The 22,959-nt window shown below is 39.3% G+C and overlaps 3 protein-coding genes across 4 annotated transcripts; 2 read left to right on the forward strand and 1 right to left on the reverse strand.

The window, feature by feature from the left end:
• Window positions 1-12: 12 nt before the first annotated feature.
• On the reverse strand, window positions 13-2,724 carry mrps18b (mitochondrial ribosomal protein S18B). Its single transcript, XM_065471410.1, has 7 exons — window positions 2,578-2,724; window positions 1,894-2,062; window positions 1,687-1,784; window positions 1,525-1,593; window positions 863-929; window positions 718-777; window positions 13-317 (listed from the first exon to the last, which is right to left on the reverse strand). Exons 1-7 carry the CDS (start codon window positions 2,656-2,658, stop codon window positions 121-123), a joined length of 741 nt encoding a protein of 246 aa, XP_065327482.1. The 5' UTR covers window positions 2,659-2,724; the 3' UTR covers window positions 13-120.
• A 474-nt stretch (window positions 2,725-3,198) lies between these two features.
• On the forward strand, window positions 3,199-13,309 carry ppp1r10 (protein phosphatase 1, regulatory subunit 10). Of its 2 annotated transcripts, XM_065471414.1 has the most exons (19): window positions 3,199-3,219; window positions 3,392-3,673; window positions 6,849-6,958; window positions 7,061-7,147; window positions 7,597-7,732; window positions 7,811-7,862; window positions 7,957-8,046; window positions 8,127-8,252; window positions 8,613-8,721; window positions 8,856-8,959; window positions 9,066-9,193; window positions 9,497-9,653; window positions 9,777-9,920; window positions 10,029-10,275; window positions 10,643-10,718; window positions 10,828-11,034; window positions 11,197-11,326; window positions 11,444-11,806; window positions 12,021-13,309. In XM_065471414.1, exons 3-19 carry the CDS (start codon window positions 6,852-6,854, stop codon window positions 12,179-12,181), a joined length of 2,424 nt encoding a protein of 807 aa, XP_065327486.1. In that variant the 5' UTR covers window positions 3,199-3,219; window positions 3,392-3,673; window positions 6,849-6,851; the 3' UTR covers window positions 12,182-13,309. The 2 variants fall into 2 exon arrangements, with proteins under 2 accessions (XP_065327486.1, XP_065327485.1); XM_065471413.1 differs by lacking the exon at window positions 3,199-3,219 and having other exon boundaries at window positions 3,392-3,463.
• A 4,411-nt stretch (window positions 13,310-17,720) lies between these two features.
• agr2 (anterior gradient 2) lies at window positions 17,721-19,828 on the forward strand. Its single transcript, XM_065469934.1, has 8 exons — window positions 17,721-17,830; window positions 18,173-18,297; window positions 18,386-18,449; window positions 18,537-18,589; window positions 18,791-18,867; window positions 19,045-19,108; window positions 19,445-19,528; window positions 19,639-19,828. Exons 2-8 carry the CDS (start codon window positions 18,186-18,188, stop codon window positions 19,686-19,688), a joined length of 504 nt encoding a protein of 167 aa, XP_065326006.1. The 5' UTR covers window positions 17,721-17,830; window positions 18,173-18,185; the 3' UTR covers window positions 19,689-19,828.
• Window positions 19,829-22,959: the final 3,131 nt, after the last annotated feature.

A 22,959-nucleotide genomic window follows, 5' to 3' on the forward strand; every position in this document is an offset into this window, starting at 1 on the left:
TTTTTCATTGTGGTTTATTGTACAACTTTGTGCACACCTGTAGAACAAACATCACAAGGGCTAAAAACAAACTAATTTTTGCAATAGGTTCTCTTTGTGACAGCATGATCAGTGCCTCGATCACTTTAAGTAAGCCCTATATGTCTTTTTGACTTTAGCCACTTCATTCTCATCAGGAAGTATTTCCCCATACCATTTATACCAGTTGTCACCTAAAGTTAAGGATGAGGGTGGTGGTGTGGAGCCCACAGCATCATGGGAATTGGAATAGTCCTCCCCTGAAAATTCCACATATGGAATCTGAAAAGGAAGTAAGCCTAGAAGAGAAGAGTTATTTTAAAATTATGTATTTGTTCTCTCATCAGTAGCTATAACTTACCACTCATGTCATTTCATTTTATTTCTAACAGCAAATAAAACTACATTTGAGGTCATAGTTCTTAACTTGTAGCCTGAAACTATACTTTAAGACTGAGCCAATTACCTAGCATGTAGCTAAGCTGGAAATTAAAGACAAATCCAGATGGGTTGCACAGAAGATGGTAGTTGTTGCACTAGAAAAGATTAGTGCACTTTAGTGCAAGAATGTGTGCTTATTTAAAAAAGTGTTATAAATGCACTATAAAGTGCAGTATAAGTGTTATAAAGTGCTATAAATTTAAAAAAAAGTGCTCTGGTGGAGATGAGTGGCAGCTAAGGCAATCACGATTTACCTACCGTGATCTTGTGCTGTGTTAACTGCCTCATTTAGCTTCTTCTGCTGTTTCATACACACACCTGAAGGCGGCAGAACCATCAGAACATGAGTGGAACATCCTGCTGCATTAATACACTTTCTAACATTGGTGGTATTATGACTTACCAGTTCGAGTGGAATCCAACACCATTCCAGTGTGGGGACTAATGAATTGCTGCAACAACTTGACATTCTGCAAGAAAAAAAATTGCAGCTTACCAACAGATGATGCACTTTTTACACATGAAGAGCTGGAGAGGACCATAGCAGAGTAACAATGCAGCCACAGGACCAGTATCTACTCCTTTGTATGAGGAGGACCACTGTCCTACAAAATGATCTCCAGCAGGCTGCTACTGTGCATGGTTATGACCAAACTGTCATAAAGACACTCCATGATCATGACATTCATTACTGAGAGAAGTAGCTGACAAAATGTTCTCATTCTGCTTTGTTCTTTTCATTAGTGTCAAAAAAATGAAAGTACTGATCTGCAGACAAATCAGACATGCAACTTATTTTTGCCAACCACGTCCATGAAATCTGTTGGGTTAAAACGTAGTGTTTTGGCAGCAAAGGTTGATGACTGATGATGTATAATAAAACTACAGCTGATATTGGCCTGTCGCCGATATGCGCCAACCTAAAAACTGTTCACATCATAATAACAATATTATTTATTTAAAAAATAAAATAAAATCTGGCCCAAAAGCTCCGGCTCAATACAGAAAACTTCAATATTCTCCAAGTCCTTAGTTGGTGTGTGTGAGACCAACATAGTAACCCACCTGATGGTGAATGATGATGTTTGGATCACGACAAATTGGGCAGGGGTTTCCACATATCTTGTCACCTCTCTAGAGTTAGAAGTGCCCTGGTTATTTTATTTGACAATCTTAACATGAGTGATCTGTGGTTAAAAAACAACAACAACAAAAAACAAATATTACAATGCAAGTCTTGCGAGTCTTCTGAGGGGGGATGCCTCCTTTGTGGTTCCTCCTGTAGTCAGCCCACACTGGATTGCTTCCATACCTTTCAATATACTCTGTCAGGGTAAGGAAAAGCAATGAGATCACAAATTTGGACAGAAGGCAACACGTCTGTCGAGGTACCTATAGGGACAACACTTATTTTCCCTTAGTGAAGGTAATTACCTTCACTCTCCAGGTAATCCCAAGGCCTGTCCTTGTAGCGGGCTAAAGCCTCAGTAGCCTGAGCAACAGCCTCGTCCTGAAGCGATGCTGCTTTGCAGTACGAGTGTCTGGGATGTATAAATGGAGACAAAGAAAGACATGTCCTTGCAGGTAGCCTCTGTAGACGGGACTGAAAGCACAAGAAAATTACCTCATCACACCACTAAAACATCAAAACGTCCTTTTCATAAATGTAGCCTAAAGCCATTTGAGAATTTTGAAAAACTGTTTAGATTCTAATTCTAAATAACTTGTATATCAACCCCAGTTTAATCAAATGAAGTGTCACTAAGCTGTAAAATTATTTTTAAAAAATACCCCCCAAGGCAGGAGCAGCGTGATATAGATCTATACTGGAGCATACACCAACTAAAGACCAGCTAAACCACTATCGTGATGAAAAACATGAACTCAAAATATCAATTAGTGTTAGTGTTTTCATTTAATTATTATGCCTCACTTACAAACAAATATCTGATATCCCTAGGACCAATGTCTATGTGGTAGAAAAACCACAGCACTAACAAAAGCGGTACTGCACAACAAGGCAGCATCCAGCATTTTCCCCGCACTTAATATTCGACCATACATGTAATGGGTTAGTCAGCACGTCACATCGTTGAACATTTTAATGAAATATAATACCTGATACTGACGAACTGAATACGAAATTAAAGGCGACACACGACATAACAACGTCGCGATGTACTTCATGGAGGTAGCCATTTTCAGATCCTACCCGGGTTAGAGGTAAAAGGTGAAAGGTTAAGTTGCTTCTCAAGTATATAATCTAAATCTAAATCATTTCGGTAATAAATCAATCTTAGTTGATGCAAAACTCAATCCTGCCATTTTCATTTCAATTAGTTGAATAAAGATGATTATTTTAAAAATGAGGCGTTCCCGTTAGCACGAACATGTGACATCTATAGCACGTGACAAACAAAAAGACTAGTCGCCATTTTGAAGGAATATTGTTTACTAAATTTATATATCAAAGAATCAGTAAAACTGGGGTTTGTCGATAAAATATGTTGATGTAGTTTTGTCTGATTCGAATTATACAAAAATTTAACGCATTAATGGCGATTACGGGGAGTAATTCAAAATTAGATTTCCAACAATGTGAGATGCGCCATATTGTCCTTGATTGGCAAAGAACGACCGTTATCCTCCATTTTGTTTCATCGAAAACGTAAAAAAACCGTTTCCTGTGACGTTAAAAACGTCACGTAGTATAAAAGGTAAATCCCTCCTACACGCGCTTATTCCTGGATTTGGTCAAAGGTAAGTCAAGTCAGAAAAACAGAGGGGCTTATTTTCGACGCATTGTTCAGCTCTTAATGCGAAATTACTGCTGAGTGTATAAAACAAAACATTCAAGGACGTTGATGTTGATGAGGGGTGGGAATTTTGTAAACAAATGAAATTAAATGTGCGCTTTTTGTGTGTTTTTCAGGTATGAATTTGCTTTCCCGAAGACTGAGCCGTCGAGGACTTTGAACAACTCAAATTCATGTTTTTTCTTCAAGTAATGGACATTTGATTACTATTTTTGCCTCCAGTTTGTTCCTGAAGGAAAGGCTAGCATTTAGCTATCACAGCCCCACCCACAAGAAGTTTTTCAGTTGATATTAAAACCATGAAGGTTGAAGACATAAAATTATTTAAATAGGATCTATAAGTGCCTTAAAAGCACAATATAATATACCCGAGACGCTGAGGATCTATATTATCAATAGTAAGTTGATTTTGAAGTTGAATTGAAATTCCTCAAATGAAATTAGTCGTAGACAATAGGCTACCTAGCGGTAGCTGGCTAGCAGGCACCGTATGTTAGCTTGGTTCTTAGCAAATAATTTGAGCATAGACTTGTAGTATGAGCTCACACAGGAACGTGGACGGAAGCAAAATGCTCCGTTTCTTCGTGTGTGAGACGGAATTGAGTAATTATACAAATAAAGATATAACTGGAAAATTCGTAAAATAACCATAAGCAATCTGTTCATAAAGATTGCCGTAGGCACAGAAGGGAACTTTCCAGATCATGAAGCCGGACTTTTTGCCTGCCAGATTTTGTTTTGTAGGGGCTGATCCACGGAACGAACACCCACCGCAATCTATACATAAAGATTGCGTTAGTTTGAGGATTGTGGACATTTTGTGAAGCACTGTGTGTGTGTGTGTATGCGTGTGTGTTTAAATGACGATAATTATAGCACAGGGAGTTCACGAAAAGCCTAAACCAGGTACTCGGCAATCTGAGGATAAAGATTGCAAGATGACCGGCGAACAAACAGGATTGACAAATATGGTGGACTAGTTGCGATTTGCTTTTTGTCCTCGGGACAGCTCCGAGGGCTAGCCGTGTTTTCCTCGGAACTACATTTGGAGTATTTGGCAAACGGCTGTGTAGATCAAGTATAGACTCATACGCCATCGCATTGTCTGACTTTGATACGCATATGGTGCTCGCTGTGTTATTCCATCAGTACGGTCTTCGCTGTGACAGCGATTGTTTGTGAAGGAGCTGGGTTGTCGCCGAAGTGGTTAACAGAGGGAGTGCTCTGATTAGCGGGCAGCCTCCTCCTCCTCCTCCTCCTCCTCCTCCTCCTCCCCCCTCCCCTTCGTCAAGCAGCTGAGAGCAGGAGCAGGCCTGCCCTCTGCTGTGACAGATTTCAGGTTAAGAAGCAGCCTTTTATAGGCTGCTTCAGTTGCCCTTATATAACAGAGGGCGTTTTACACTGTTGCTCGATTTCTTCTGAGGCTTCTTGATTGAATATATTCAATTTACCATCTGTTGAGTAATCATGAACGATACAGTGACAATATTTTTGTTCCAAGCATAGGCATAGAAAGCAGCCATACATTTGTTTTACATAAGGTATTGGTGATGTGTAGTAACACCACAGTATGTCTATGCAAAACTGCTTCTCCTCCTGAACCAGGAACCAGGGTCATGTATAACCACTGATTGTGTGTATATGTGTAACAATTGTGACATTTACAGGATTTGAGTTATTTGCAGTGTTGTGGAGGTCTGAGACTATATAAAACTTCTACTACAACAGTTACGCGGGTAAGACCTAACTGATTCCTCACATCATGACATTTCCATAAATTGGCAAAATGTTTCATTACGAAATGCATTGAAAGAAAATAAAGTGCATGCTTATTATAAAGGTCAGTTCGAGCAGTTATATTATGAATCATTTGAGGGTTATTCAGATTAACACAATAATAATCTAAAACAATGGAGCATTCATATGTGCTTGAGTGTTCACTGTTTGTGTTTGGCTCATATTGCACTTTTCAAAGATGAAAAGTAAGTAAACACCCAGCACCTTTAAACTTTACAGTCACTTTAATTTGTGACAGCTTCATGTGATGTTTAACAGGTGTTTCCATTTAAAATGTGTTGTTACTACAGAGAGTGCAGTGCCAATGTGCAAAAACAAACTAACCTATAGGTGGCAGTAAGTGGCTAGACTTGTGCCTTCTGGCTGGGACAACTGTCAGTTATCTCATTAAAACAGAATAATCCAGTACAGAGAAACTGACACTATGATCACATGACCACAGGTGAAGATTAACAAACTAATGTCACAGTTTCCAAGCATTTCATTCTTCATACAGTTCTTTTTAATCATATTTTATTTTTTCGTTGAATATAATCTTTGTACCATTCACCTTGTCATTAGATGTCATAATTAATTAATGACAGTAGATTTTGTTTGTATAAAGTATTTGTTTTCTCTTTTTCTTACAAAGTTATATTTTTTGCACAAATGAATATGACTGTGATAGATGTATGTTATTAAAAACAGACACTGATAAGTCATATTCAGCATTACTTAAAAGTACTCTCTTTGGATATTTTGAACTATTTTATATAGCTGTGATACATAAGTGGAAATGTATGATAAAATAAGCATATGAATACCAAGGTAAATAGATTTTCAATATTCTTTTTTATTTTAATAGTGAATTATTGAAATAAATAAAAAACGATTAATGGCAGGTGTGAAGCTTTGTACATGAACTTTATAAATGTGCATAGTTGTCTGCGTTGCTCCTGCTTCTTTAATTGTAGCTTGAAATGGAATAAACAGGGTTTCCTCGCACACAAAATGAAAGTATTATGGCAATGTGCTGTCCTGCAAGTGAAAGTCCCAGAGAGCAGACCCCCTGTGGTACTGAAGAGCAAGTAGCAGTGACCCGGCCTGGTCACTACTTTACTGCAGTTGGTACTCCAAACACCTCAAGTACAAGACAGCACAGCACATATAGCCTTTATGGCTATATGGCTGCAAGAAAATGCTACTGACTGTTTGTACTTGGTGATTTGTGTTTCAGATTGTGTTTCTACACACACACACACACACACACACACACACACACACACACACACACACACACACATTTAAATTATTTCTTAGATAGTTGGTCATAGAGGCCTCCTTTGGAATGGTGCAGTACAGTGGATATAATAGGGCCTTGTTGGTATATGGTGGCACGTGTGTTCTTGATGGAATGTCCTTGAACAGGTTGGTGCTGTCATCCTCTGAGGTGCTGTAGGACCAGTGGAATCTGAATGTCTTAGTGGCTGGTGATTGACTCTGCTGTAACTTTGTTGTTCTGACACATTTTAAGGGATCTGATTAATACAGTTGTCAATGTGTGTCCCTGAGAAGCGCGCGTGTGTGTAGGGGTGAGTGGTTGTAGTCTTAGTCAAAAGTCAAAAAGACAGTCTGGTTGGAATTCTGTTGGACGGTGCCCTGTTTTTCTATCTGGCAGACAAATAGCCCACACTTGATGTGATACTTATTACGACAGACAAAACATCTCCATATAACACAAATGTAATACAGCTGTGTGATGTAGATGAGTGTATTTAATATAGTATTGTGTTTTAGGGTATGGCAGGGGGACCAGTAGACCCAAGAGAGATTTTGAAAGGTGTGGAGGCTCTGCTGGGCAAGGATGGAGAGCTCCGCAGTCTGGAAGGAGTCCCAAAAGTGTTTAGGTAAAGAACTGAAATTGAAATGTGAATATGCATTCACTGTTAACAACACCTTTAGTTCAGGACTTTAACTCAATGATTTCTAAACACCTTTTTCCAATGCAGCCTGATGAAAGCTTCAACTAAGATGGTCAGTAGATGTATGTACCTGAACATCCTGCTGCAGACGAAATCCCATGATGTTCTTAACAGGTATGCTGTAAATCGCATTTTGTGGTCCCAGTTTATATTCTGTTACTCTCATGCACCGGACTTGATAAAAGTATGATAGCTGTTAACTTTCAGTTCAAGTCACACTTTTTTTTGGACTTCTTATATTTTTCATCCAAACACAACCAAGCACCCTGCCCTGAGGTGCCACCACGTGTGTCAATGTTTGCATATGTACTGTGTCAGCATACACATCCCTGTTTGTAGCATGAATAGAGCTGTGTGAAGTTGTTTTAGTACTTTCTGGAGTGTAGGTTTAAAATTGGGGTGGGAGGTTTATAGAACAATTTTGTGTTTGTGTAATTTACCCAACTGTTGTTTTTAATTATTTGTCCCAGTAAAATAGTGTTGTGGCAAAACCTGCTGGTTATTCAAATTCTGTCTATCCTTGCATGCCTTCTCTATAATTTGTTGTTCGCTCTTTCACTTAGGTTTATCAGAGTTGGTGGCTACAAGCTGCTTAATGCCTGGCTCACCTACTCCAAAACCACCAACAACTCTCCTCTACTTCAGCTTATCCTGCTAACACTGCAGAAGTTACCCCTTAAAGTTGATCACCTAAAACAGGTATTTTTTTATTGTTGTGTTTATAGTTGTAATCTATAGAGAAACAATAACATCTAACCTGCTTTTAATCTGTCCCAGAACAATACTGCCAAGTTGGTGAAGCAGCTGAGCAAGAGTGCGGAGACTGAGGGTGAGTTAGTTTTACATTAGAAATGAAACCTCTTAAATATAGGCAGCAGTGTATTTTCAATTTATTTATTTATTCCAATGTCTTTTGTTTTTAGAATTGAGGAAATTGGCTGCTGTGCTTGTGGATGGCTGGATGGCTACAATCCGCTCCCAAAGTGTCTCAGGCAGTACCACCTCTCCTGCAGGTACAGATCTACTTTTTTTTTTTGGCATCAAAGTATCCTATACACATCAGATTTGAAGACTTTCTATATGTCTTTTTTAGATAAGAAAAAGAAGAAAGAGGAGACTAAGGTGCCTGTGCGTGACATGAAGGAAAAAGGTGGAGATGAGGAGAAGAAGGACAAACCCAAAGCTCATGCACCCAGCCACACTAAGATTCGCTCCATAGGTAAAGGTGGAGAGCTGTTTGGCTCTTTCTCCAATAGTGTGTTTCTTGTCCTGTCTCTTCGTCTTTCTTTGCCTCCCTCTGCTTTTGTCGTTTCCCTCACCAACTTTTCACAGCAGTTGGTTGCCCCTCCTTGAGCCTGGTTCGCATAAGGGAATCTTCCTGTTAAAAGGGAGTTTATTCTTACCACTGTTGCCAAATGATTGCTCATAAATGTCCGTGTTATTGTTGGGGTTCTTTCTAAAACTAGGTTTCTTTACAATATAAAGCACCTTAAGGGGACTGTTGTTCTGAAGTTGTACTAAATAAATAAAATGCAATTGTTTAAGTTCTTTGTGAGCATCAGTGTTTTATGTTACTTAGGACTGGAAATCGGAGACCCTCCCAACCCAGCCCCTCCTAAGAAGACGCCTGCTGCCCCACAGCTGGGTAGCAAGTACAACATCAAGCCTCCAGTCCTCAAAAGACACAGGTATTGCACCTCCACAACAGCCTGTTCTGTGAGCAAAGCATGATAGTCTTGTAGCTTTCTCACTGGTGCCCTCAGGTGGTACTAACACTGTAGTACTAACATTTTTCTTCTTGTGTTCATTTTTTCATCTACAGTTCTGGCTCAGGAGATGCTCCACCTCAGGAGAAAAAGTATAAACCTCTAAATACACCCTCCAATTCCGCCAAGGAGATCAAAGTCAAAATCATTCCCGCACAACGTGAGTTCACATATACCCACAGAAGAATTTTTGCTCTTAAATACAAGGACATGACGGTGACGTATCAGTAATCTTGTTTTTTTTTTGTTTTTTTTTCTTCCTGCAGCAATGGAGTGCACTGGCTTCCTAGATGCTCTGAACTCTGCCCCAGTTCCCGGGATCAAGATCAAGAAAAAGAAACCTAGTGCTAACACTACAGCTAGTACCAAGGTGGTCTCCCCCACAACTAACAAGGTAGTGATGGATCTCACTACCTTGACCTCTTTTCAGATTTTATTCAAGATTTTGTTTCCTTGTTGTTCTTCTTCTTAATTAATTTAGTAATTTTGTCATTTTTAAAATTATTGTTGTATTTTATGTAAATATCCCCAGAATTAGTCCGTTTTTGCTTGACAGAAAATTATAGACATTGTTTTGCTGTATTTCTGTTAATTTGTATAGAATTCTTTAATCTGTTGTTGTGTGAGGCACAGAAACTGTACAGAATTGTTGGTTTTTCTCACCAGATACTCACCACTGTTGCCTTGTCTCCTTTAGGCAAGCCCATTTGACAGCAAACCTGTATATTCTGCATCTTCTACAAAACCAGCATCTCCAGAAAGTGCTGCTTCCAGCACTCCTGCAGATGAAAACCAGGAACCTGAGCAGCCTGGGACCCCTGTTCCCTCTGAGGACCCAGAGCCCTCTGATAATGGTTAGTTATTGAAGATGATGATGAGGATGATGATTTGTAATGAGCACATGTTGCCTCCAGTGTGTTTTCTTGTTTTGTTGGAAAAGAGCATAAAATATTTTCCTTGTTGGGTCTTGTTTACAGGCGAGAAACCAAATGCTCTGGCAGAGCCACGTGGAGAAGAAGAAAGCTTGACCAAGAAAGGCAAGAAGAAGAAGACTGTTCACTGGGCTGAAGAGGAGCAGCTCAAACACTACTTTTACTTTGATCTGGATGAGACAGAAAGAGGTAAAGCTGGAGGGTTCAAATACCAAAGTGTTTGAGTTGACTTTTTACAGTTGGTCTGTAAATCATCAAAAAAAATTAACTATTAATGCTATTATACTTAATTCACAGTCAATGTCAACAAAATTAAGGACTTCGGTGAGGCGGCAAAACGAGAGCTAATGATGGACCGGCAGACATTTGAAATGGCTCGTCGGCTTTCCCATGATACCATGGAAGAAAGAGTCCCCTGGACACCCCCAAGACCCCTGACGCTGGCTGGCAGTCTTGTTACTCCGGGTGCAAACAGCACAGAGAAACTCACCCAAAGAGACCGTGAAATGGGCATTCTGCAAGAGATCTTTCTCAGCAAAGAGAGGTAGGGCATATGTATCCGTGGTGGTTAGTAAGTGCATTTTTCCAGGATCAAGCTGTGCATTACAGATGCCAAAAAGATGAGAAAGTAGAAGAAGACATTTAAACAGTATGTGTGCTGCTATGCCCTCGGTTGTGTGCCTGAGATTACCATTTCAAGCATTATTTACATACATTTCTTCATATTAGAAGCTTTGGTCTTGCTTAGTATGGGCATCCGCCATTGTTGTGATATGAGAGAAAATGAGGAAAAGCCACTTTAGGTCACTCTAAGAAATGAGTCTCACCATGTTCATACCAAAAAGTGAAATTGTCCTTTTATTAAAACAAGAATTTGGTGTTTACAGTTTTCTATCCTTTCTTATCATCAGTGTGCCTGACAGTCCACACGAACCAGATCCAGAGCCGTATGAACCCATGCCCCCCCGTCTCATCCCACTCGATGAGGTTGGCTCACTAAAATACACACACTCTCTACAATTCTATTTCTTGTCATTTACATATTCTACATGTGTACTACCAGCCTACTAAGCTGTCAGTCTGATTTCCAATCCAGGACTCGTCAATGCTGGATGATGGCTACGTAGAACCTATGGACACAACGTCACAACCAGGCTCTGGCGAGAGTGCCAAACTGCCGCCTGTCTTGGCCAATCTCATTGGTAACCTGAACAACAGTTCCCGCAGCCCACAAGCCTCCAACATTGTCAGCAACACTGTGCCTCCCTCTGTCAATATACAGGAACTGCTGTCATCCATAATGGTAAATATAGGACAATAATCACAAAATAGCATTTTTTCTAATTATAGAACGTCTAAATCAGGTTTAATTATGGTAGTTTTTGTAAAATATCTCTGCACTTGGTTTAAGTTTTCTTTTTGTTGTTACTGGCAAGTGTAACTAATGACAACTGTCTATCATCAGGGGCCCTCTGGTAACCAGTCTACTGAAGAATTGATAAAGCAGCCAGACTTCTCCGATAAAATTAAACAGCTACTGGGCTCCCTCCAGCAGACTCAGAATCAGAACCAGAACCAGAGTGGACCTCCACCAGGTGAATTAATTTTCATCTTTAACTGTTAAATTAAATTGTTATATTAAATATGTTACCATAGGGTCGTGTCCACTGACCTGATTTTGTTTCTTACTAATTCTTTTTTTTTCTCTGCAGTCAACCAGGGTCTGCTGGGACATGGTCCAGGCATGAACAGCATGAACACCATGCACATGCAGATGCCCATGAATGGTGGCTACCCGCCCAACAGTTCACCCGGTGGTCCTCGGTTTAACCACCCCCCGCCCCCTCACAACCACGGACCACCTTTCAGTGGCGGTGGAGGCCCACGCATGATGGGACCACCGCCCGGTCAGGGGAGAGGAGACGGCAACTACTGGGGAGATGACTCGATGAGAGGAGGGCCCCACAGAGGGGGGCACTTTCACCGAGGAGGCCGTGGTCGAGGAGGAGGAGACCCAGGATTTAGAGGCAGAGGGCGAGGAGGTCCCAGAGGAGGAGGACACAACAATATGAATGGTACCTTATTTTCAAGTCTTATTTTAAATGTGTTTATTTTCTGCAAAGTTTGCAGACTGTGCAGAAGTATTTAGAGTATGTTTCACTCAAATGTACTAACCTTGAATACAAGAAGAGTCATATAATAGTAACCAATTTGCTGCTCTCACCTTCTTTGTTTCACATACTTCACCCTTAAATCTATCATCCGTTTAATGCTATTTTCTCCTGGCAGACATGTCCAAGAGGCCTGTTTGTCGTCACTTCATGATGAAAGGAAGCTGCAGGTATGAGGGCAGCTGTGCTTTCTACCACCCTGGTGTTAATGGACCACCACTGCCCCCCAAATACCCCGCTAACAACCAACATAATCAGCACCCACAGCATGGCCACTAGGTGATGTTGCCATCAGCCTGGGAATAACTGAAAGACACTAGAGTAGCTGTTAACGGCGATCCAATTAATGTAGGACTTCTGTCTTTAGACAATTATGGAAAGACCAGGATGGTCTCTCCTGAACAGTAAGCTGTCTGAAGTCTTGCTGCCGGTAACTGAAGAGTCTGTGACAGAACAAGAAGAGAGAAGACAAGAGATTGTAAATGAATGACTGGAAGGCTGTGAGATGATCACTGATGTGACTTTGTTTTTATCGTGTTCATTTTTAACAGTGAGATTGAGCTACCATGTGTCCCCACTACGTCTGAATTGCTGCAGCTTGGTGCCTGTCTGCTTTGTCACTTTCCAAATCATTAACAGAGTTGGCCAAATGAAAACGTCCAACTCAGCACACCACTTCATTTCCTTCTTATAGTGTTGCTCTCTAGTTTTGTTGCATCATCAGTAAGATTTGTACAGAAGAATTGGAAATGTTTTCCCTTCCTGCATGAGACAAAACTTTAGAAAAACCAGCTGAACTTGGCTTCATCAATATTTTTTGAAAACTGGGCCTGTAAAGAAACATAACACTTAAACCGCCTGAGTTTGCCTACCCCTGAGAAAAATGCCGCTATGAACTCTGCTGATCTGAGTAGATCCTTTGCTTTGCTTTTGCTTTTCTCCAACAGCAGTGTGTCATATGTAAGCTTTGAGCTCATCGGTTCAGCCACGTGTGTGCACGCGCGCGTGGTGGGGCAATCACAACATGCTATGCTATTGTCAGAAGAGCCGCTGCCTGTCACCTCTGTACTCATCTAAATCCAGGAGGGGTTTGTGTTGTCAGTGTTAAAGATGGGAATGATGAGTCCCTCTGTGGGTCGCCTATATTATGTGTTTTCTGTGAAAACAGTCATTTGTGTCTCTTGTGGGACTGTAAGAGGTTTTTTTGTTTGTTTTTGTTTTTTAACTTTTCACCCTCTACATTTTTTTTATATATATAAATTTGACAGTGTGGTTCAGGATTTTTTTTTTGGTTTTGTTGTCATTTTTTTTTCGTGAAGGTATGAACTGTATGAATAAATTCATACACATTCATTTTCAGTTGAATTCTTTTGTACACAGTGTATTGAATAAATGTTTAAATACTGAGCAAGTGTTGCTGTGTTTTCCCTTGAAGTGTGACTGATGTGAACAACAAGCGGTTTGAGTGAAATGTGCTTCTGTACTGCACAGAATCTTTCACATTATAAAATGATGAACAACACCTTGGGAATATTTGTCAGTTTAGGTGTTTCATTTTAAATCAGGAAAACACATCCTGTTCAAGCAGGTCTATCCTGTGTGGAGACAGCTGACGTCAGATCCGTGTTATCAGGGCAGGGCTGAGTGCATCTGGTGAGTGAAGTGTTACGAGGAGTGGCCTTTAACCCTGCCCTTTAGTGCAAATATTGACCGTGGTGTATAGACCACACAAAGATAGAAAGACATAGGAGTGAAAGGCAATAGAGGGAGCTGAAGTAAGGACACCTCATCACTAAGCTGCTTCCACATCCTGTTGCAAGAAACACGGAAAACATTTATTTAGTGCTATGTCAAGGAACAGAAGATTTCAACAGAAAATTGCAGTCAGGGTAAAAGCAAAGAAGAACAATGTAAATGAATGACGACCTCACATGCAAGTGGAATGTCACATAAAATAAAGCTGCAAAGCAGTAAAGGTGAATCAAAAGCTGAGTGACACTAAATCATAAGAGGAATGCTTTTTCTGAAGCACTTCTTGGAGAATGTCTTTTGAGGACAGCTTTAGCAGATGATAATCCTAGAAAAGATGTTTGAGACAAAACTGAGGGAAACGAGGTCACAGTTTTCAGAAATGTAGAACTTATAAATGACTATGTGGGAGCTATCATAATTAAAGACAGTTGGTGAATTTGGATTTGCATTAGTGTTTATTTTCTAAACACTAATGCAATGTTGCACTTTCTGAAGTATCTACAGATCTGTATTTTGGGTCTACATTTGGAAATGTGGTCTGTGGGCTCTACTTCCCTTCTTTCACTAAACTCACTTCCATGTATACTTTAATCTTTTTGTGTTATTTGACCTGTTTAGTAACACCCTGATTCCCTGTGCCTGAGGTCCTTGACCTGTTTTTAACTTGCCACCAACCTCACCCAGCTCCAATTCTACTCTGCCTCCAGCATCCTCACTTTTCTCACCCTTTCAACAACTGGTTCTCTTCACCAACCTGCCACACTGTGCAGAGCCCATGTGGCTTGGTTCAGGCCATCTGCCTTGTCAAAGCACTTTCTACACTATGTGTCATTTACAGATTTTTTTTTCTGTGCTTTCTGTCTAACCTTCATACTCTGATGGATGCACCAGAGAGCAACTTGGGGTTAGTATCATGCCCGTATTTGGTATGCAGACTGGAGCAGCCGGAGATCGAACCGCCAACCTTCTGATCAGTAGATGATCTGCCCTACAACCAGAGACTTCTGAGAACACTGACACCGATAAGCTTGTTTGCTTCTGGATTGGGTGTCATAGGTCACATCAATGAAGCCAAAGCATAGCTAAAGTTGACATTCCTTTTGTAATTTCATCCCTCTTTTGCAATATTACTTTCCCATCACTACATACTACTCCAATAGTTTACATTGTACTTACTTTGCAGCCACAGCAAGATTATTATGAACCAACCAATGGATTATTCATTTAACTGCATGCCTTAAAATTGTATGATTTAGCTGATCTCAACATTGCTATGATAATATACAAAGCGCAAAATAATCTCTCCCCAAAATGTATTCAGAGGTTGTTTGAAATTCAATAGACATAAGAAAAGGTGAGTTCAAAAAGCAGGGGTCAGATATTTAAAAAAGATGGAATCTTCTAAATGAGGTACATTTCTGGAATAGTGACGACAATGTATGTAAAAGTTAAAAAATGATTGTCAATTTTTGAGGCAAATCAATACAAAATGGAGGTATTTTCTCATATATTTCAGTTCTTCTCTCTATTTAATATTTATTCTTAATTAATAATTTTCTTTGGTCTTTGTTTTAGTGAAATCTCGTTAGATTGGTATTGCCATATGCTGTATGTTCAAAGGATAGTTGTTTGGAGTGCACCTTTTCAGTCACTGATATGTGTTTTATCCCCTTTTAATTCAGTTCTTTGTTTTTTTTGTTGTCATTTTCAAAAACAAAATAAACAAAAAACAAGAAAATGTTAATAATAACCAAAAGGAAAAAGAAAATTAACTGTAGAAGACGTGGACAGAGAAATCAAATGGATAAAACCAGAACAAAGGTTTGAATAGCCACCAAGGCCTTAAAAATATCTGGCATTTAATATGTGGAAGGAATTTATATATGTCTTCAGTATTTCTGTTGGGATCTAAGATGTGGAATTCTAACACTGTAGGTTATTTAACCTACAATATAAAAGCCCCTTGAGGTGACTGTTGTCAGTACTATATTAATAAAAATGAATTTAATTTTATGAACTGAATATATGAATGTATTCCGTGGAAGCTAAGGAAATAGGCCCTGTTCACTTCTGGCATTACATCTGTCTTTGGTGATTTGATGCAACTGGAAAGCTCTAAACTAGCATCCATTTCAATACAACAGATATGATGATATGTTCATGGTGGTTTAAATGGGAGCTTTTAGAAGATACTATGGCAAATGGCAAAAAAGCCATGATGATGACTATGAGGTTCAACTGGTCACAAAAAGAAATGTTAGTCTTTCTCACATTGCCGGTGCAAGTCATTGACACACAGGGAAACAAGGAGTTACGAAAAAAGGTCGAATAACACGAAGACCCTCAGAGCGGCCAGAATTAGCCATTGTGTTAGTTCAATAGGTGAACTGGACAATGGAACTGGAGAGCTAAGCTGAGACAGATGCTGCAGGTCACGATTAGCTGATGAGTCTCAGGTGTACAGGTGAGTTGGCTGAAGGAGCAGAAAAGGAGCACCACACCCAGACAGAAGAACACACACGACTGACACAAAGTGCACCAGCAACAAGAGACACGAGGGAAAACAGGGAAAATGTCAATTTCCTTTTCTTAATCACACCAAAAGTTGATGTACGTTACTAATAAAATCTGTTTGGTCAGGTCCTGTGTCATCTGTTGTTCTACCCCACTACAAAACAAATAAATAACTAAATGTGTACATGTACATGTTATCGTGTAATGATTAAAATTGTCAGTGCAGCAGGTCAGTGGGTCCTGATTGAATAAAGAGCACATCCTGGTAGAAGAGGATATTCATAAACCTGGAAACCCGTGAACTGTGTCTATTAATGACTTATGAATACCAATTTTATCAGCTTAGATAGAAACCATTTGTTTTAAGCTACACAAAAGCTGCTTAGATAAAAAGTTACGGTGAGTGGAAAAGTTTTAGTATTCAGTATTTTGACAAAAAACCAAATATGTCTGTTACTGGAATATAAAAATGCAAATTCAAATTTTCTCATATTATCTCATATTATATTATGATATGTTAGTGCCCATAAAGAAAAATGTTGTTGAACTCAAATGAATGCATTACTCTACTTCCTGGAACTGAGCAGAGGAGAGCAAGTGTGTGTGGACTGTTAGAAACTGCAGGCAGATCTGTGGTGAAAGGGCTGATTCAATCAGAGAGGTAGAATGGCTGGAACCTGAACAAAGCTGCTATTGACAGCAGCTAGGTGACCATGAGATCCCCGCTGCAGTGCACAGGCGACGGCTGAGATGCTCTGAGATAAAAAACAGGCAGGATACAAACCTCTGTGCATTGTGAATTAGTTCTTGTCTGCTAACAAGTCCTAGTTTTGAAAAACTAAAGGCTCAGGTCATCATTTTTTTTCATGCAAAGCATCATTCATGCTCTGCATGACTATAACAGCAGTCTACTTTGCAGCAAAGAGGATATCAAGTTGCTGCTTTGTGCTCTGAACCAATCACATGCAGACCAATCATCATTCAGTCTCTGATCGCTTTCCTACGTTTAATGCTGACTTGGCCATGGATCGAAGCCAAACAGCCCAACTCATCCTGATCACACCTGTGCAAAATGTGCATCAAACTAATTATTACTGTAGTAGCCAAAGGAAACACTCTAATTCAATTCAGTTTTTATTTAAATGCACCAAATTATGCCTTTATATTGTAAGGTAAAGACCCTACAACGATAACACAAACCGTGATTTGACAATAACTGAATACCTATATCGTCTTAAAAATTCAGATATTGCTTACTGACAAATATGGCTACATGAATATCTTTTTTTAATCTTAATTTGTAAATAGTTTCTCTTATTCCTTTTCAAATTTTGATTTAATATTATTTAAAAAGGTGCTGCTCCATCAAGTTCTCTTCTGGTTGACAAGGGTGTGTTGAGTCCCAACATAAAATGTTTAAATCATGATCTTACAACAGGATGTCTTTGTTCATACACACGGAAAATGCAAATTATCTACTTTCACTATGAAGTTGGTTGGCAAACAAACTTTTGCGTCACTCTGGCATTCCTGCACAGAGAAGTGGGGGAGGGAAGAAGGTGGGCTCTCAGCCAACAGGTACTTAAATACAGGACAGGTGAAGCTAGAGACAGTGCAAGTCCACGATCTGCCCACATTTTCTACCTGACTATTCGGGAACAGGTAAGCTAAAGAACTTGTTGCCGTAGCTTTGTACCTTAACCTTTTTTGTGTGAATACTCTACTATGTGAAATAATTCCATGTCATAGCTAAAACTTTACTGAGGAATGTTCATTACAGGAAAAGAAAAAGCACAAAAGTATCTGTATTTTTGTTAAAATAGTCTTCTCTATAAAAGTGTCTCTTCAGTTTTGCTTCCCTTTCTGTTACTGCAAGTTTTAACAGCTCATGTGCTGAAGTGTGAATGCAGTTCCTTTAGCAAAAATGCTGATGCTTCAAGTCTAAAACTGGCATGCATTTCTTAGAGGAAAGATTTTGTAACTGGTTTGTGTTTGCTGTTTCAGGAAAACTCTAAAGATGGTTAAATCAGCGCTGTCTGTGCTCTTGGTCCTGGTAGCCATTTCCTCTACCTTTGCTGCAAAATATATCCCCAAGAGTGGGAAGAGGGTCCCACAGACTCTGTCTCGAGGTATATGAGTTATTTCATCCACGCATTAAGCCCAGTATTACTGAGGTAAAGGACGCACTTATCTCTAATGGTGTCTTTGTCTGTGCAGGATGGGGTGATCAGCTGATATGGGCTCAGACTTATGAGGAGGGTCTTTACTGGTCCAGGTCAAAGTAAGACATAGTTTCAAAATAAAAGTCCAAACTTTGGCTTAACTCTAAAATTTGCTGAAGCTTATGATGGGCTGGTTGGTATTTTAGGAACAAGCCCCTGTTGGTCATCTTTCACCTTGAAGACTGCCCACACAGCCAGGGTGAGTAGCTCTGGGGGAAAAGAGAAAGTAGCTGCTATTGTTTGAAGTTACTCACTGTGTTTGTTCGAGCGAGAAGGAGATCTGTTCTGTTTGAAGACTGAGCCCTTGTGCGTTTGTTCATATGTGATGTCACCTTGGTCATCCTGGTGCTGTTCTCTACACATCCGAGTTATAAAACTTAAAGTCAATTTTCTCCCACAGCGCTGAAGAAAGTCTTCTCCGAGGATAACGAGGTCCAAAAAATCCTTGATGAGGACTTCATCGTCCTTAATCTGGTGGTAGGTTATAACACCTGGCCAAAATGAAGTATTTTAAAGTCTTTCAGTCTGTATTACATTTTAAGGAATACACTTAACACACATACATACACATACACACTATTACATTTTGTGGTTCAGCACTGGCACGTAGGTTTACGGTGCCTGTAAAAAACTGTTCTTTTGCTTCTCCTACAGTATGAAACCACAGACAAACATCTGTCCCCTGATGGCCAGTATGTTCCTAGGCTCATTTTTGTTGGTAAGAGCTTGAGATTATGACATATCTTTTATATAGACTGGTAGCTACTATTACATCTATCAGTGTGTTTTATTGCACTGAATCCTTTTAATGTTTCTCAAGGAAATTACATTAACTATAATTAGCTGTATTGTATATCAGTTACAACCATGTCTCCAAAATATTGGTGCTGTGGAAAATCCTCGCCTATCATAACCTATTATGTAAATGAATATACTACAGAGACAACATATCAAATGTTAAAAATCTGATATTTTATAGTGAAATATTATGAAATTATAGTTTGATGCACACAACTGGCATTTTTTCACTTACCCAGCGCCAATTTCTCCACAGACCCCTCAATGACAGTGAGGGCTGACATCACTGGTCGCTACGCCAACCGCATGTATGCCTATGAACCAAGTGACATCAAACTCTGTAAGTGCTGCAGCCCATACGCTGTGACGCGTACTTGTATCACAATGCAGTTTTTGTCTGCTTGCATCCATTTACACTGTGTAATTAAACATTTCCTGTCTCTTCCTCAGTGGTTAGCAACATGCAGAAAGCTAAGAAGCTTCTGAAGTCTGAGCTGTGAGCACCAGGAAGACCACTGTGACGCTGATCCACAGCTGCTTTCTCCACAGTTTACATATGAGAAACCACGCACTGGAAAAATTCTTCTTTTCACCTTCACTTGAAATGTTTTCTCCCTGAATTCCTTCCTAATGCTTGTTATTATTACTGTACGACAGGAATATTGAGTAAATAAATGAAGCTGTTCTCACTGACAGATAGTCTGCCTTCTTATTTGCCAGACTGTGTGGAATCAAATCTTTATGTTTAATCCATGTGTAATCATACTAACAACAAAATAATGAAATGACTGTTAACTTCAGCACGTTATTTTCAGTGCCTGCATCAGGTCTCCACTCACCCAGCTGTTAAATGTTTAACTTTTAAAGATTAAAGGCTGTGTGGGAGGGCTAGAAAAAAAGCAGTTTTTACTGCATTAGGCCTGTATTAACCATAATGACCACTTTGTTATATGTATCTACAAGGGCGTCGATTTGGCATGGACGGAAGGGACACGTCCCCACCAATATCCAGCGATTACTGAATTGTCCCCACCAATAATTTGATCTCTTCGAGTAAAGAAAAACAAACCCGATAGAAAGAAAGAAAAAACGATCTGTCAACGTCTCATTCACCCAGCGGTGCAGAAAGAGTTAAATTACGTTCTCTACTGGAGTCCTACCTCATGTGACAAATATGGCCAATGTGATTGGCTGTGCCTTTCAGGGAGCTCTGTTTAGTTTTAGCAGCGGCAAGCCTGCGCTGGACCTGCAAGGAGGAGAGGAGGACGGTAGAAAAAAGGAAGAACCTGGATATAAGAAAGTATTTTTCAAAGAAACCTGTAAGTCACTTAAAGTCAAGTTCACTCATAAAATGTGTCCGTCATAATAACGTTACAGGCTATGCTAGGCTTTGGCCCACATCAGTCTAAAATTGTATGTAACCATGAATAACGTGTTTTGGAAACTAACTGCACAACAGGCAGCACTATTAGTTATCTCAGTCTCAGAGCAGCATTTCTAATTTTGATTGAAACTGTCAGAGAAAACGGCAGCCTCGAGCAAGCCAGGATATTAGTTTACAGAGGCTCTTAAAATTATATGTCTAACGTTAAAATGTTGGTGACACAATAATTTCATCCTAATAGTGTTGACATATTCATAGGGTTCATTTTTGAGACAAAATATCATGAGGTAGTCGTGATTTTGCAAATATTTCAACTTGTAGTGCAGTTTGCACAAATTGTTTTAAAAATGGACTCACCCTACAAACATTACTTATGCGTCAAGATCTGCACAAAGTGACAAAAACACTGAAGCAGCTACACATTTTATTCTTATTGTCATGTATGTCCTATTTGTCAGGTGACAGAAGAACCAACACAAAGCTCAGAGAGTAATGGTGACACAAGATCACAGGTGGAATTGGATGATGACTTGTTGGTTCATGACTGTATTTGAAGCACATGTGTGACTGCATGTATGTGGAGTGTCTCACTGTTATTTATCAGGTGACAGAGGCAGCTCTGCCATGTTGCAGCTCAGACAGAGGTGGAGAGGCGAGGTCACAGGTGACTGACTGATGTTTTGGTGCTATAGATTAACTAGTATTTATTATCATGACAGTTGTTAGGCTGCTGATGTAAATTGATTCATTGGTGTATATTTGACAAAGAATCTGAATTGACATGTCTCACTTTTTATATGGCACGAATCAATGTGTTATTTTATCAGGTGGCAGTATGTCCTAGTGCAGTCAGAGGGAGGAGCCAGGGCCAAAGGTGAGGCACATCAAGCACAGAATAATAATTTTAATCTGAGGATAAAACGCATGTACTCAGGCTGAAAGAAGCTTCAGTGCTCTCAGAAGACTAAAAAGATGGCTAAGGTTAACAATGACTCAAATGAGATTAAACAATGCTGCTGTATGCCATGTTCACCAGGAGAGACTGGACAGTATAGATGTAAAACAAATATGCCAGCAGTTTATCTCAGTTAACAAGAGGAGAAGGCATGTGTTTGGCTCCTTCACATACTGGACATTGAGTTGTTGTGTGGGGCACCAGTAGTCCATGTCTGTTGCTGTAACAGTAGTTCATGTTTAGAATAAAAAATCCCAGCTCACTGATTTGATCGGGGCAACAGTGTGCCTAAACTGTTGCATGATTTTGCTGAGAGATCTTTTACTTTGTGGTAATCTTAGATGAGTAGTTTTATGGACAAAAACCACCAGGTCATTCAGTGTTCCCTTAGTGCTAATGTATCAGAGATGTTGGTGCACTATAACTGAAGTAATGTTGTTAAGTCCTTCAAGTCATATTCTTTTATTGTCATGACTGTATTTGAAGCTATTTTTATTTTTGTATGATACCTGATTTATATGGAATATAGCTGAAGTAAACTAAAGTCTAAAATACTTAGTCATTTGTTTAATAGTAATTTAACATTATATAATTCACATATAAAACTATGAATTGTGATTTTAAATGGTTTAAAAGCATGTAGAATAGCATATGTAGGCAAGTATATTTCTCCTCTTTTTTATTAAGAAGCAAAAACAAAAAGGAAAAAAAAAGAAAGAAACAGGGCAGGGTTCGGTGGTTGAATCATTCGTCCCCACCAATGCCAGAACCAAATCTACGCCCTTGTGTATCTATCTCAAAAGGTCAAAAGGTGTTTATTTGTGCGGTCATTTACACCACTATAAGAGGTTTTTTAAAATGTGATGGAAGTGCAGACTTTCACCTTTAATTATAGTAGATTAATAAAAGCGTGGCATTAAAAGTTTAATAATTACAGACATTTTTTTCCCAGCATTTAGTTTGCACACTAACCAGAGTTTAGCGTGTTAAAGTTTATGACAGTGCAATTAGAAAAACACAAAATACAAATATGTTCTTCTAGAGAAGTGTCAGGAGAAAGCCTCTTGTCTCTGAAAAGAACACGCAAAGTTCACTTATGAGCAGTGTTGGGCAAGTTACTTTGAAAAAGTAATTCAATTATAGTTACTAGTTACTTCTTCAAAAAAGTAACTGAGTTAGTAACTGAGTTACAATATTCTAAAAGTAATTAATTACTTGAAAAGTAACTATTGCGTTACTTAAAAAAAAAAACGTTTAACCCTCTGGGGTCCAGGGTATAATTGGCCATTTTTTACTACTTTTGATTTTCCCTCCACATTTTACCTTTAAAAACTATTTGCTTTGCCTTGTTTGGTATCATTCTTTTCAGCACAACCTCACGTGTCTGAATTTACAGTTATGTTTTCATTTTGACATACTGTATTAACACAAT

Source organism: Pelmatolapia mariae, linkage group LG22 (genome assembly GCF_036321145.2).
Source record: "Pelmatolapia mariae isolate MD_Pm_ZW linkage group LG22, Pm_UMD_F_2, whole genome shotgun sequence".
Lineage (NCBI taxonomy): Eukaryota > Metazoa > Chordata > Actinopteri > Cichliformes > Cichlidae > Pelmatolapia > Pelmatolapia mariae.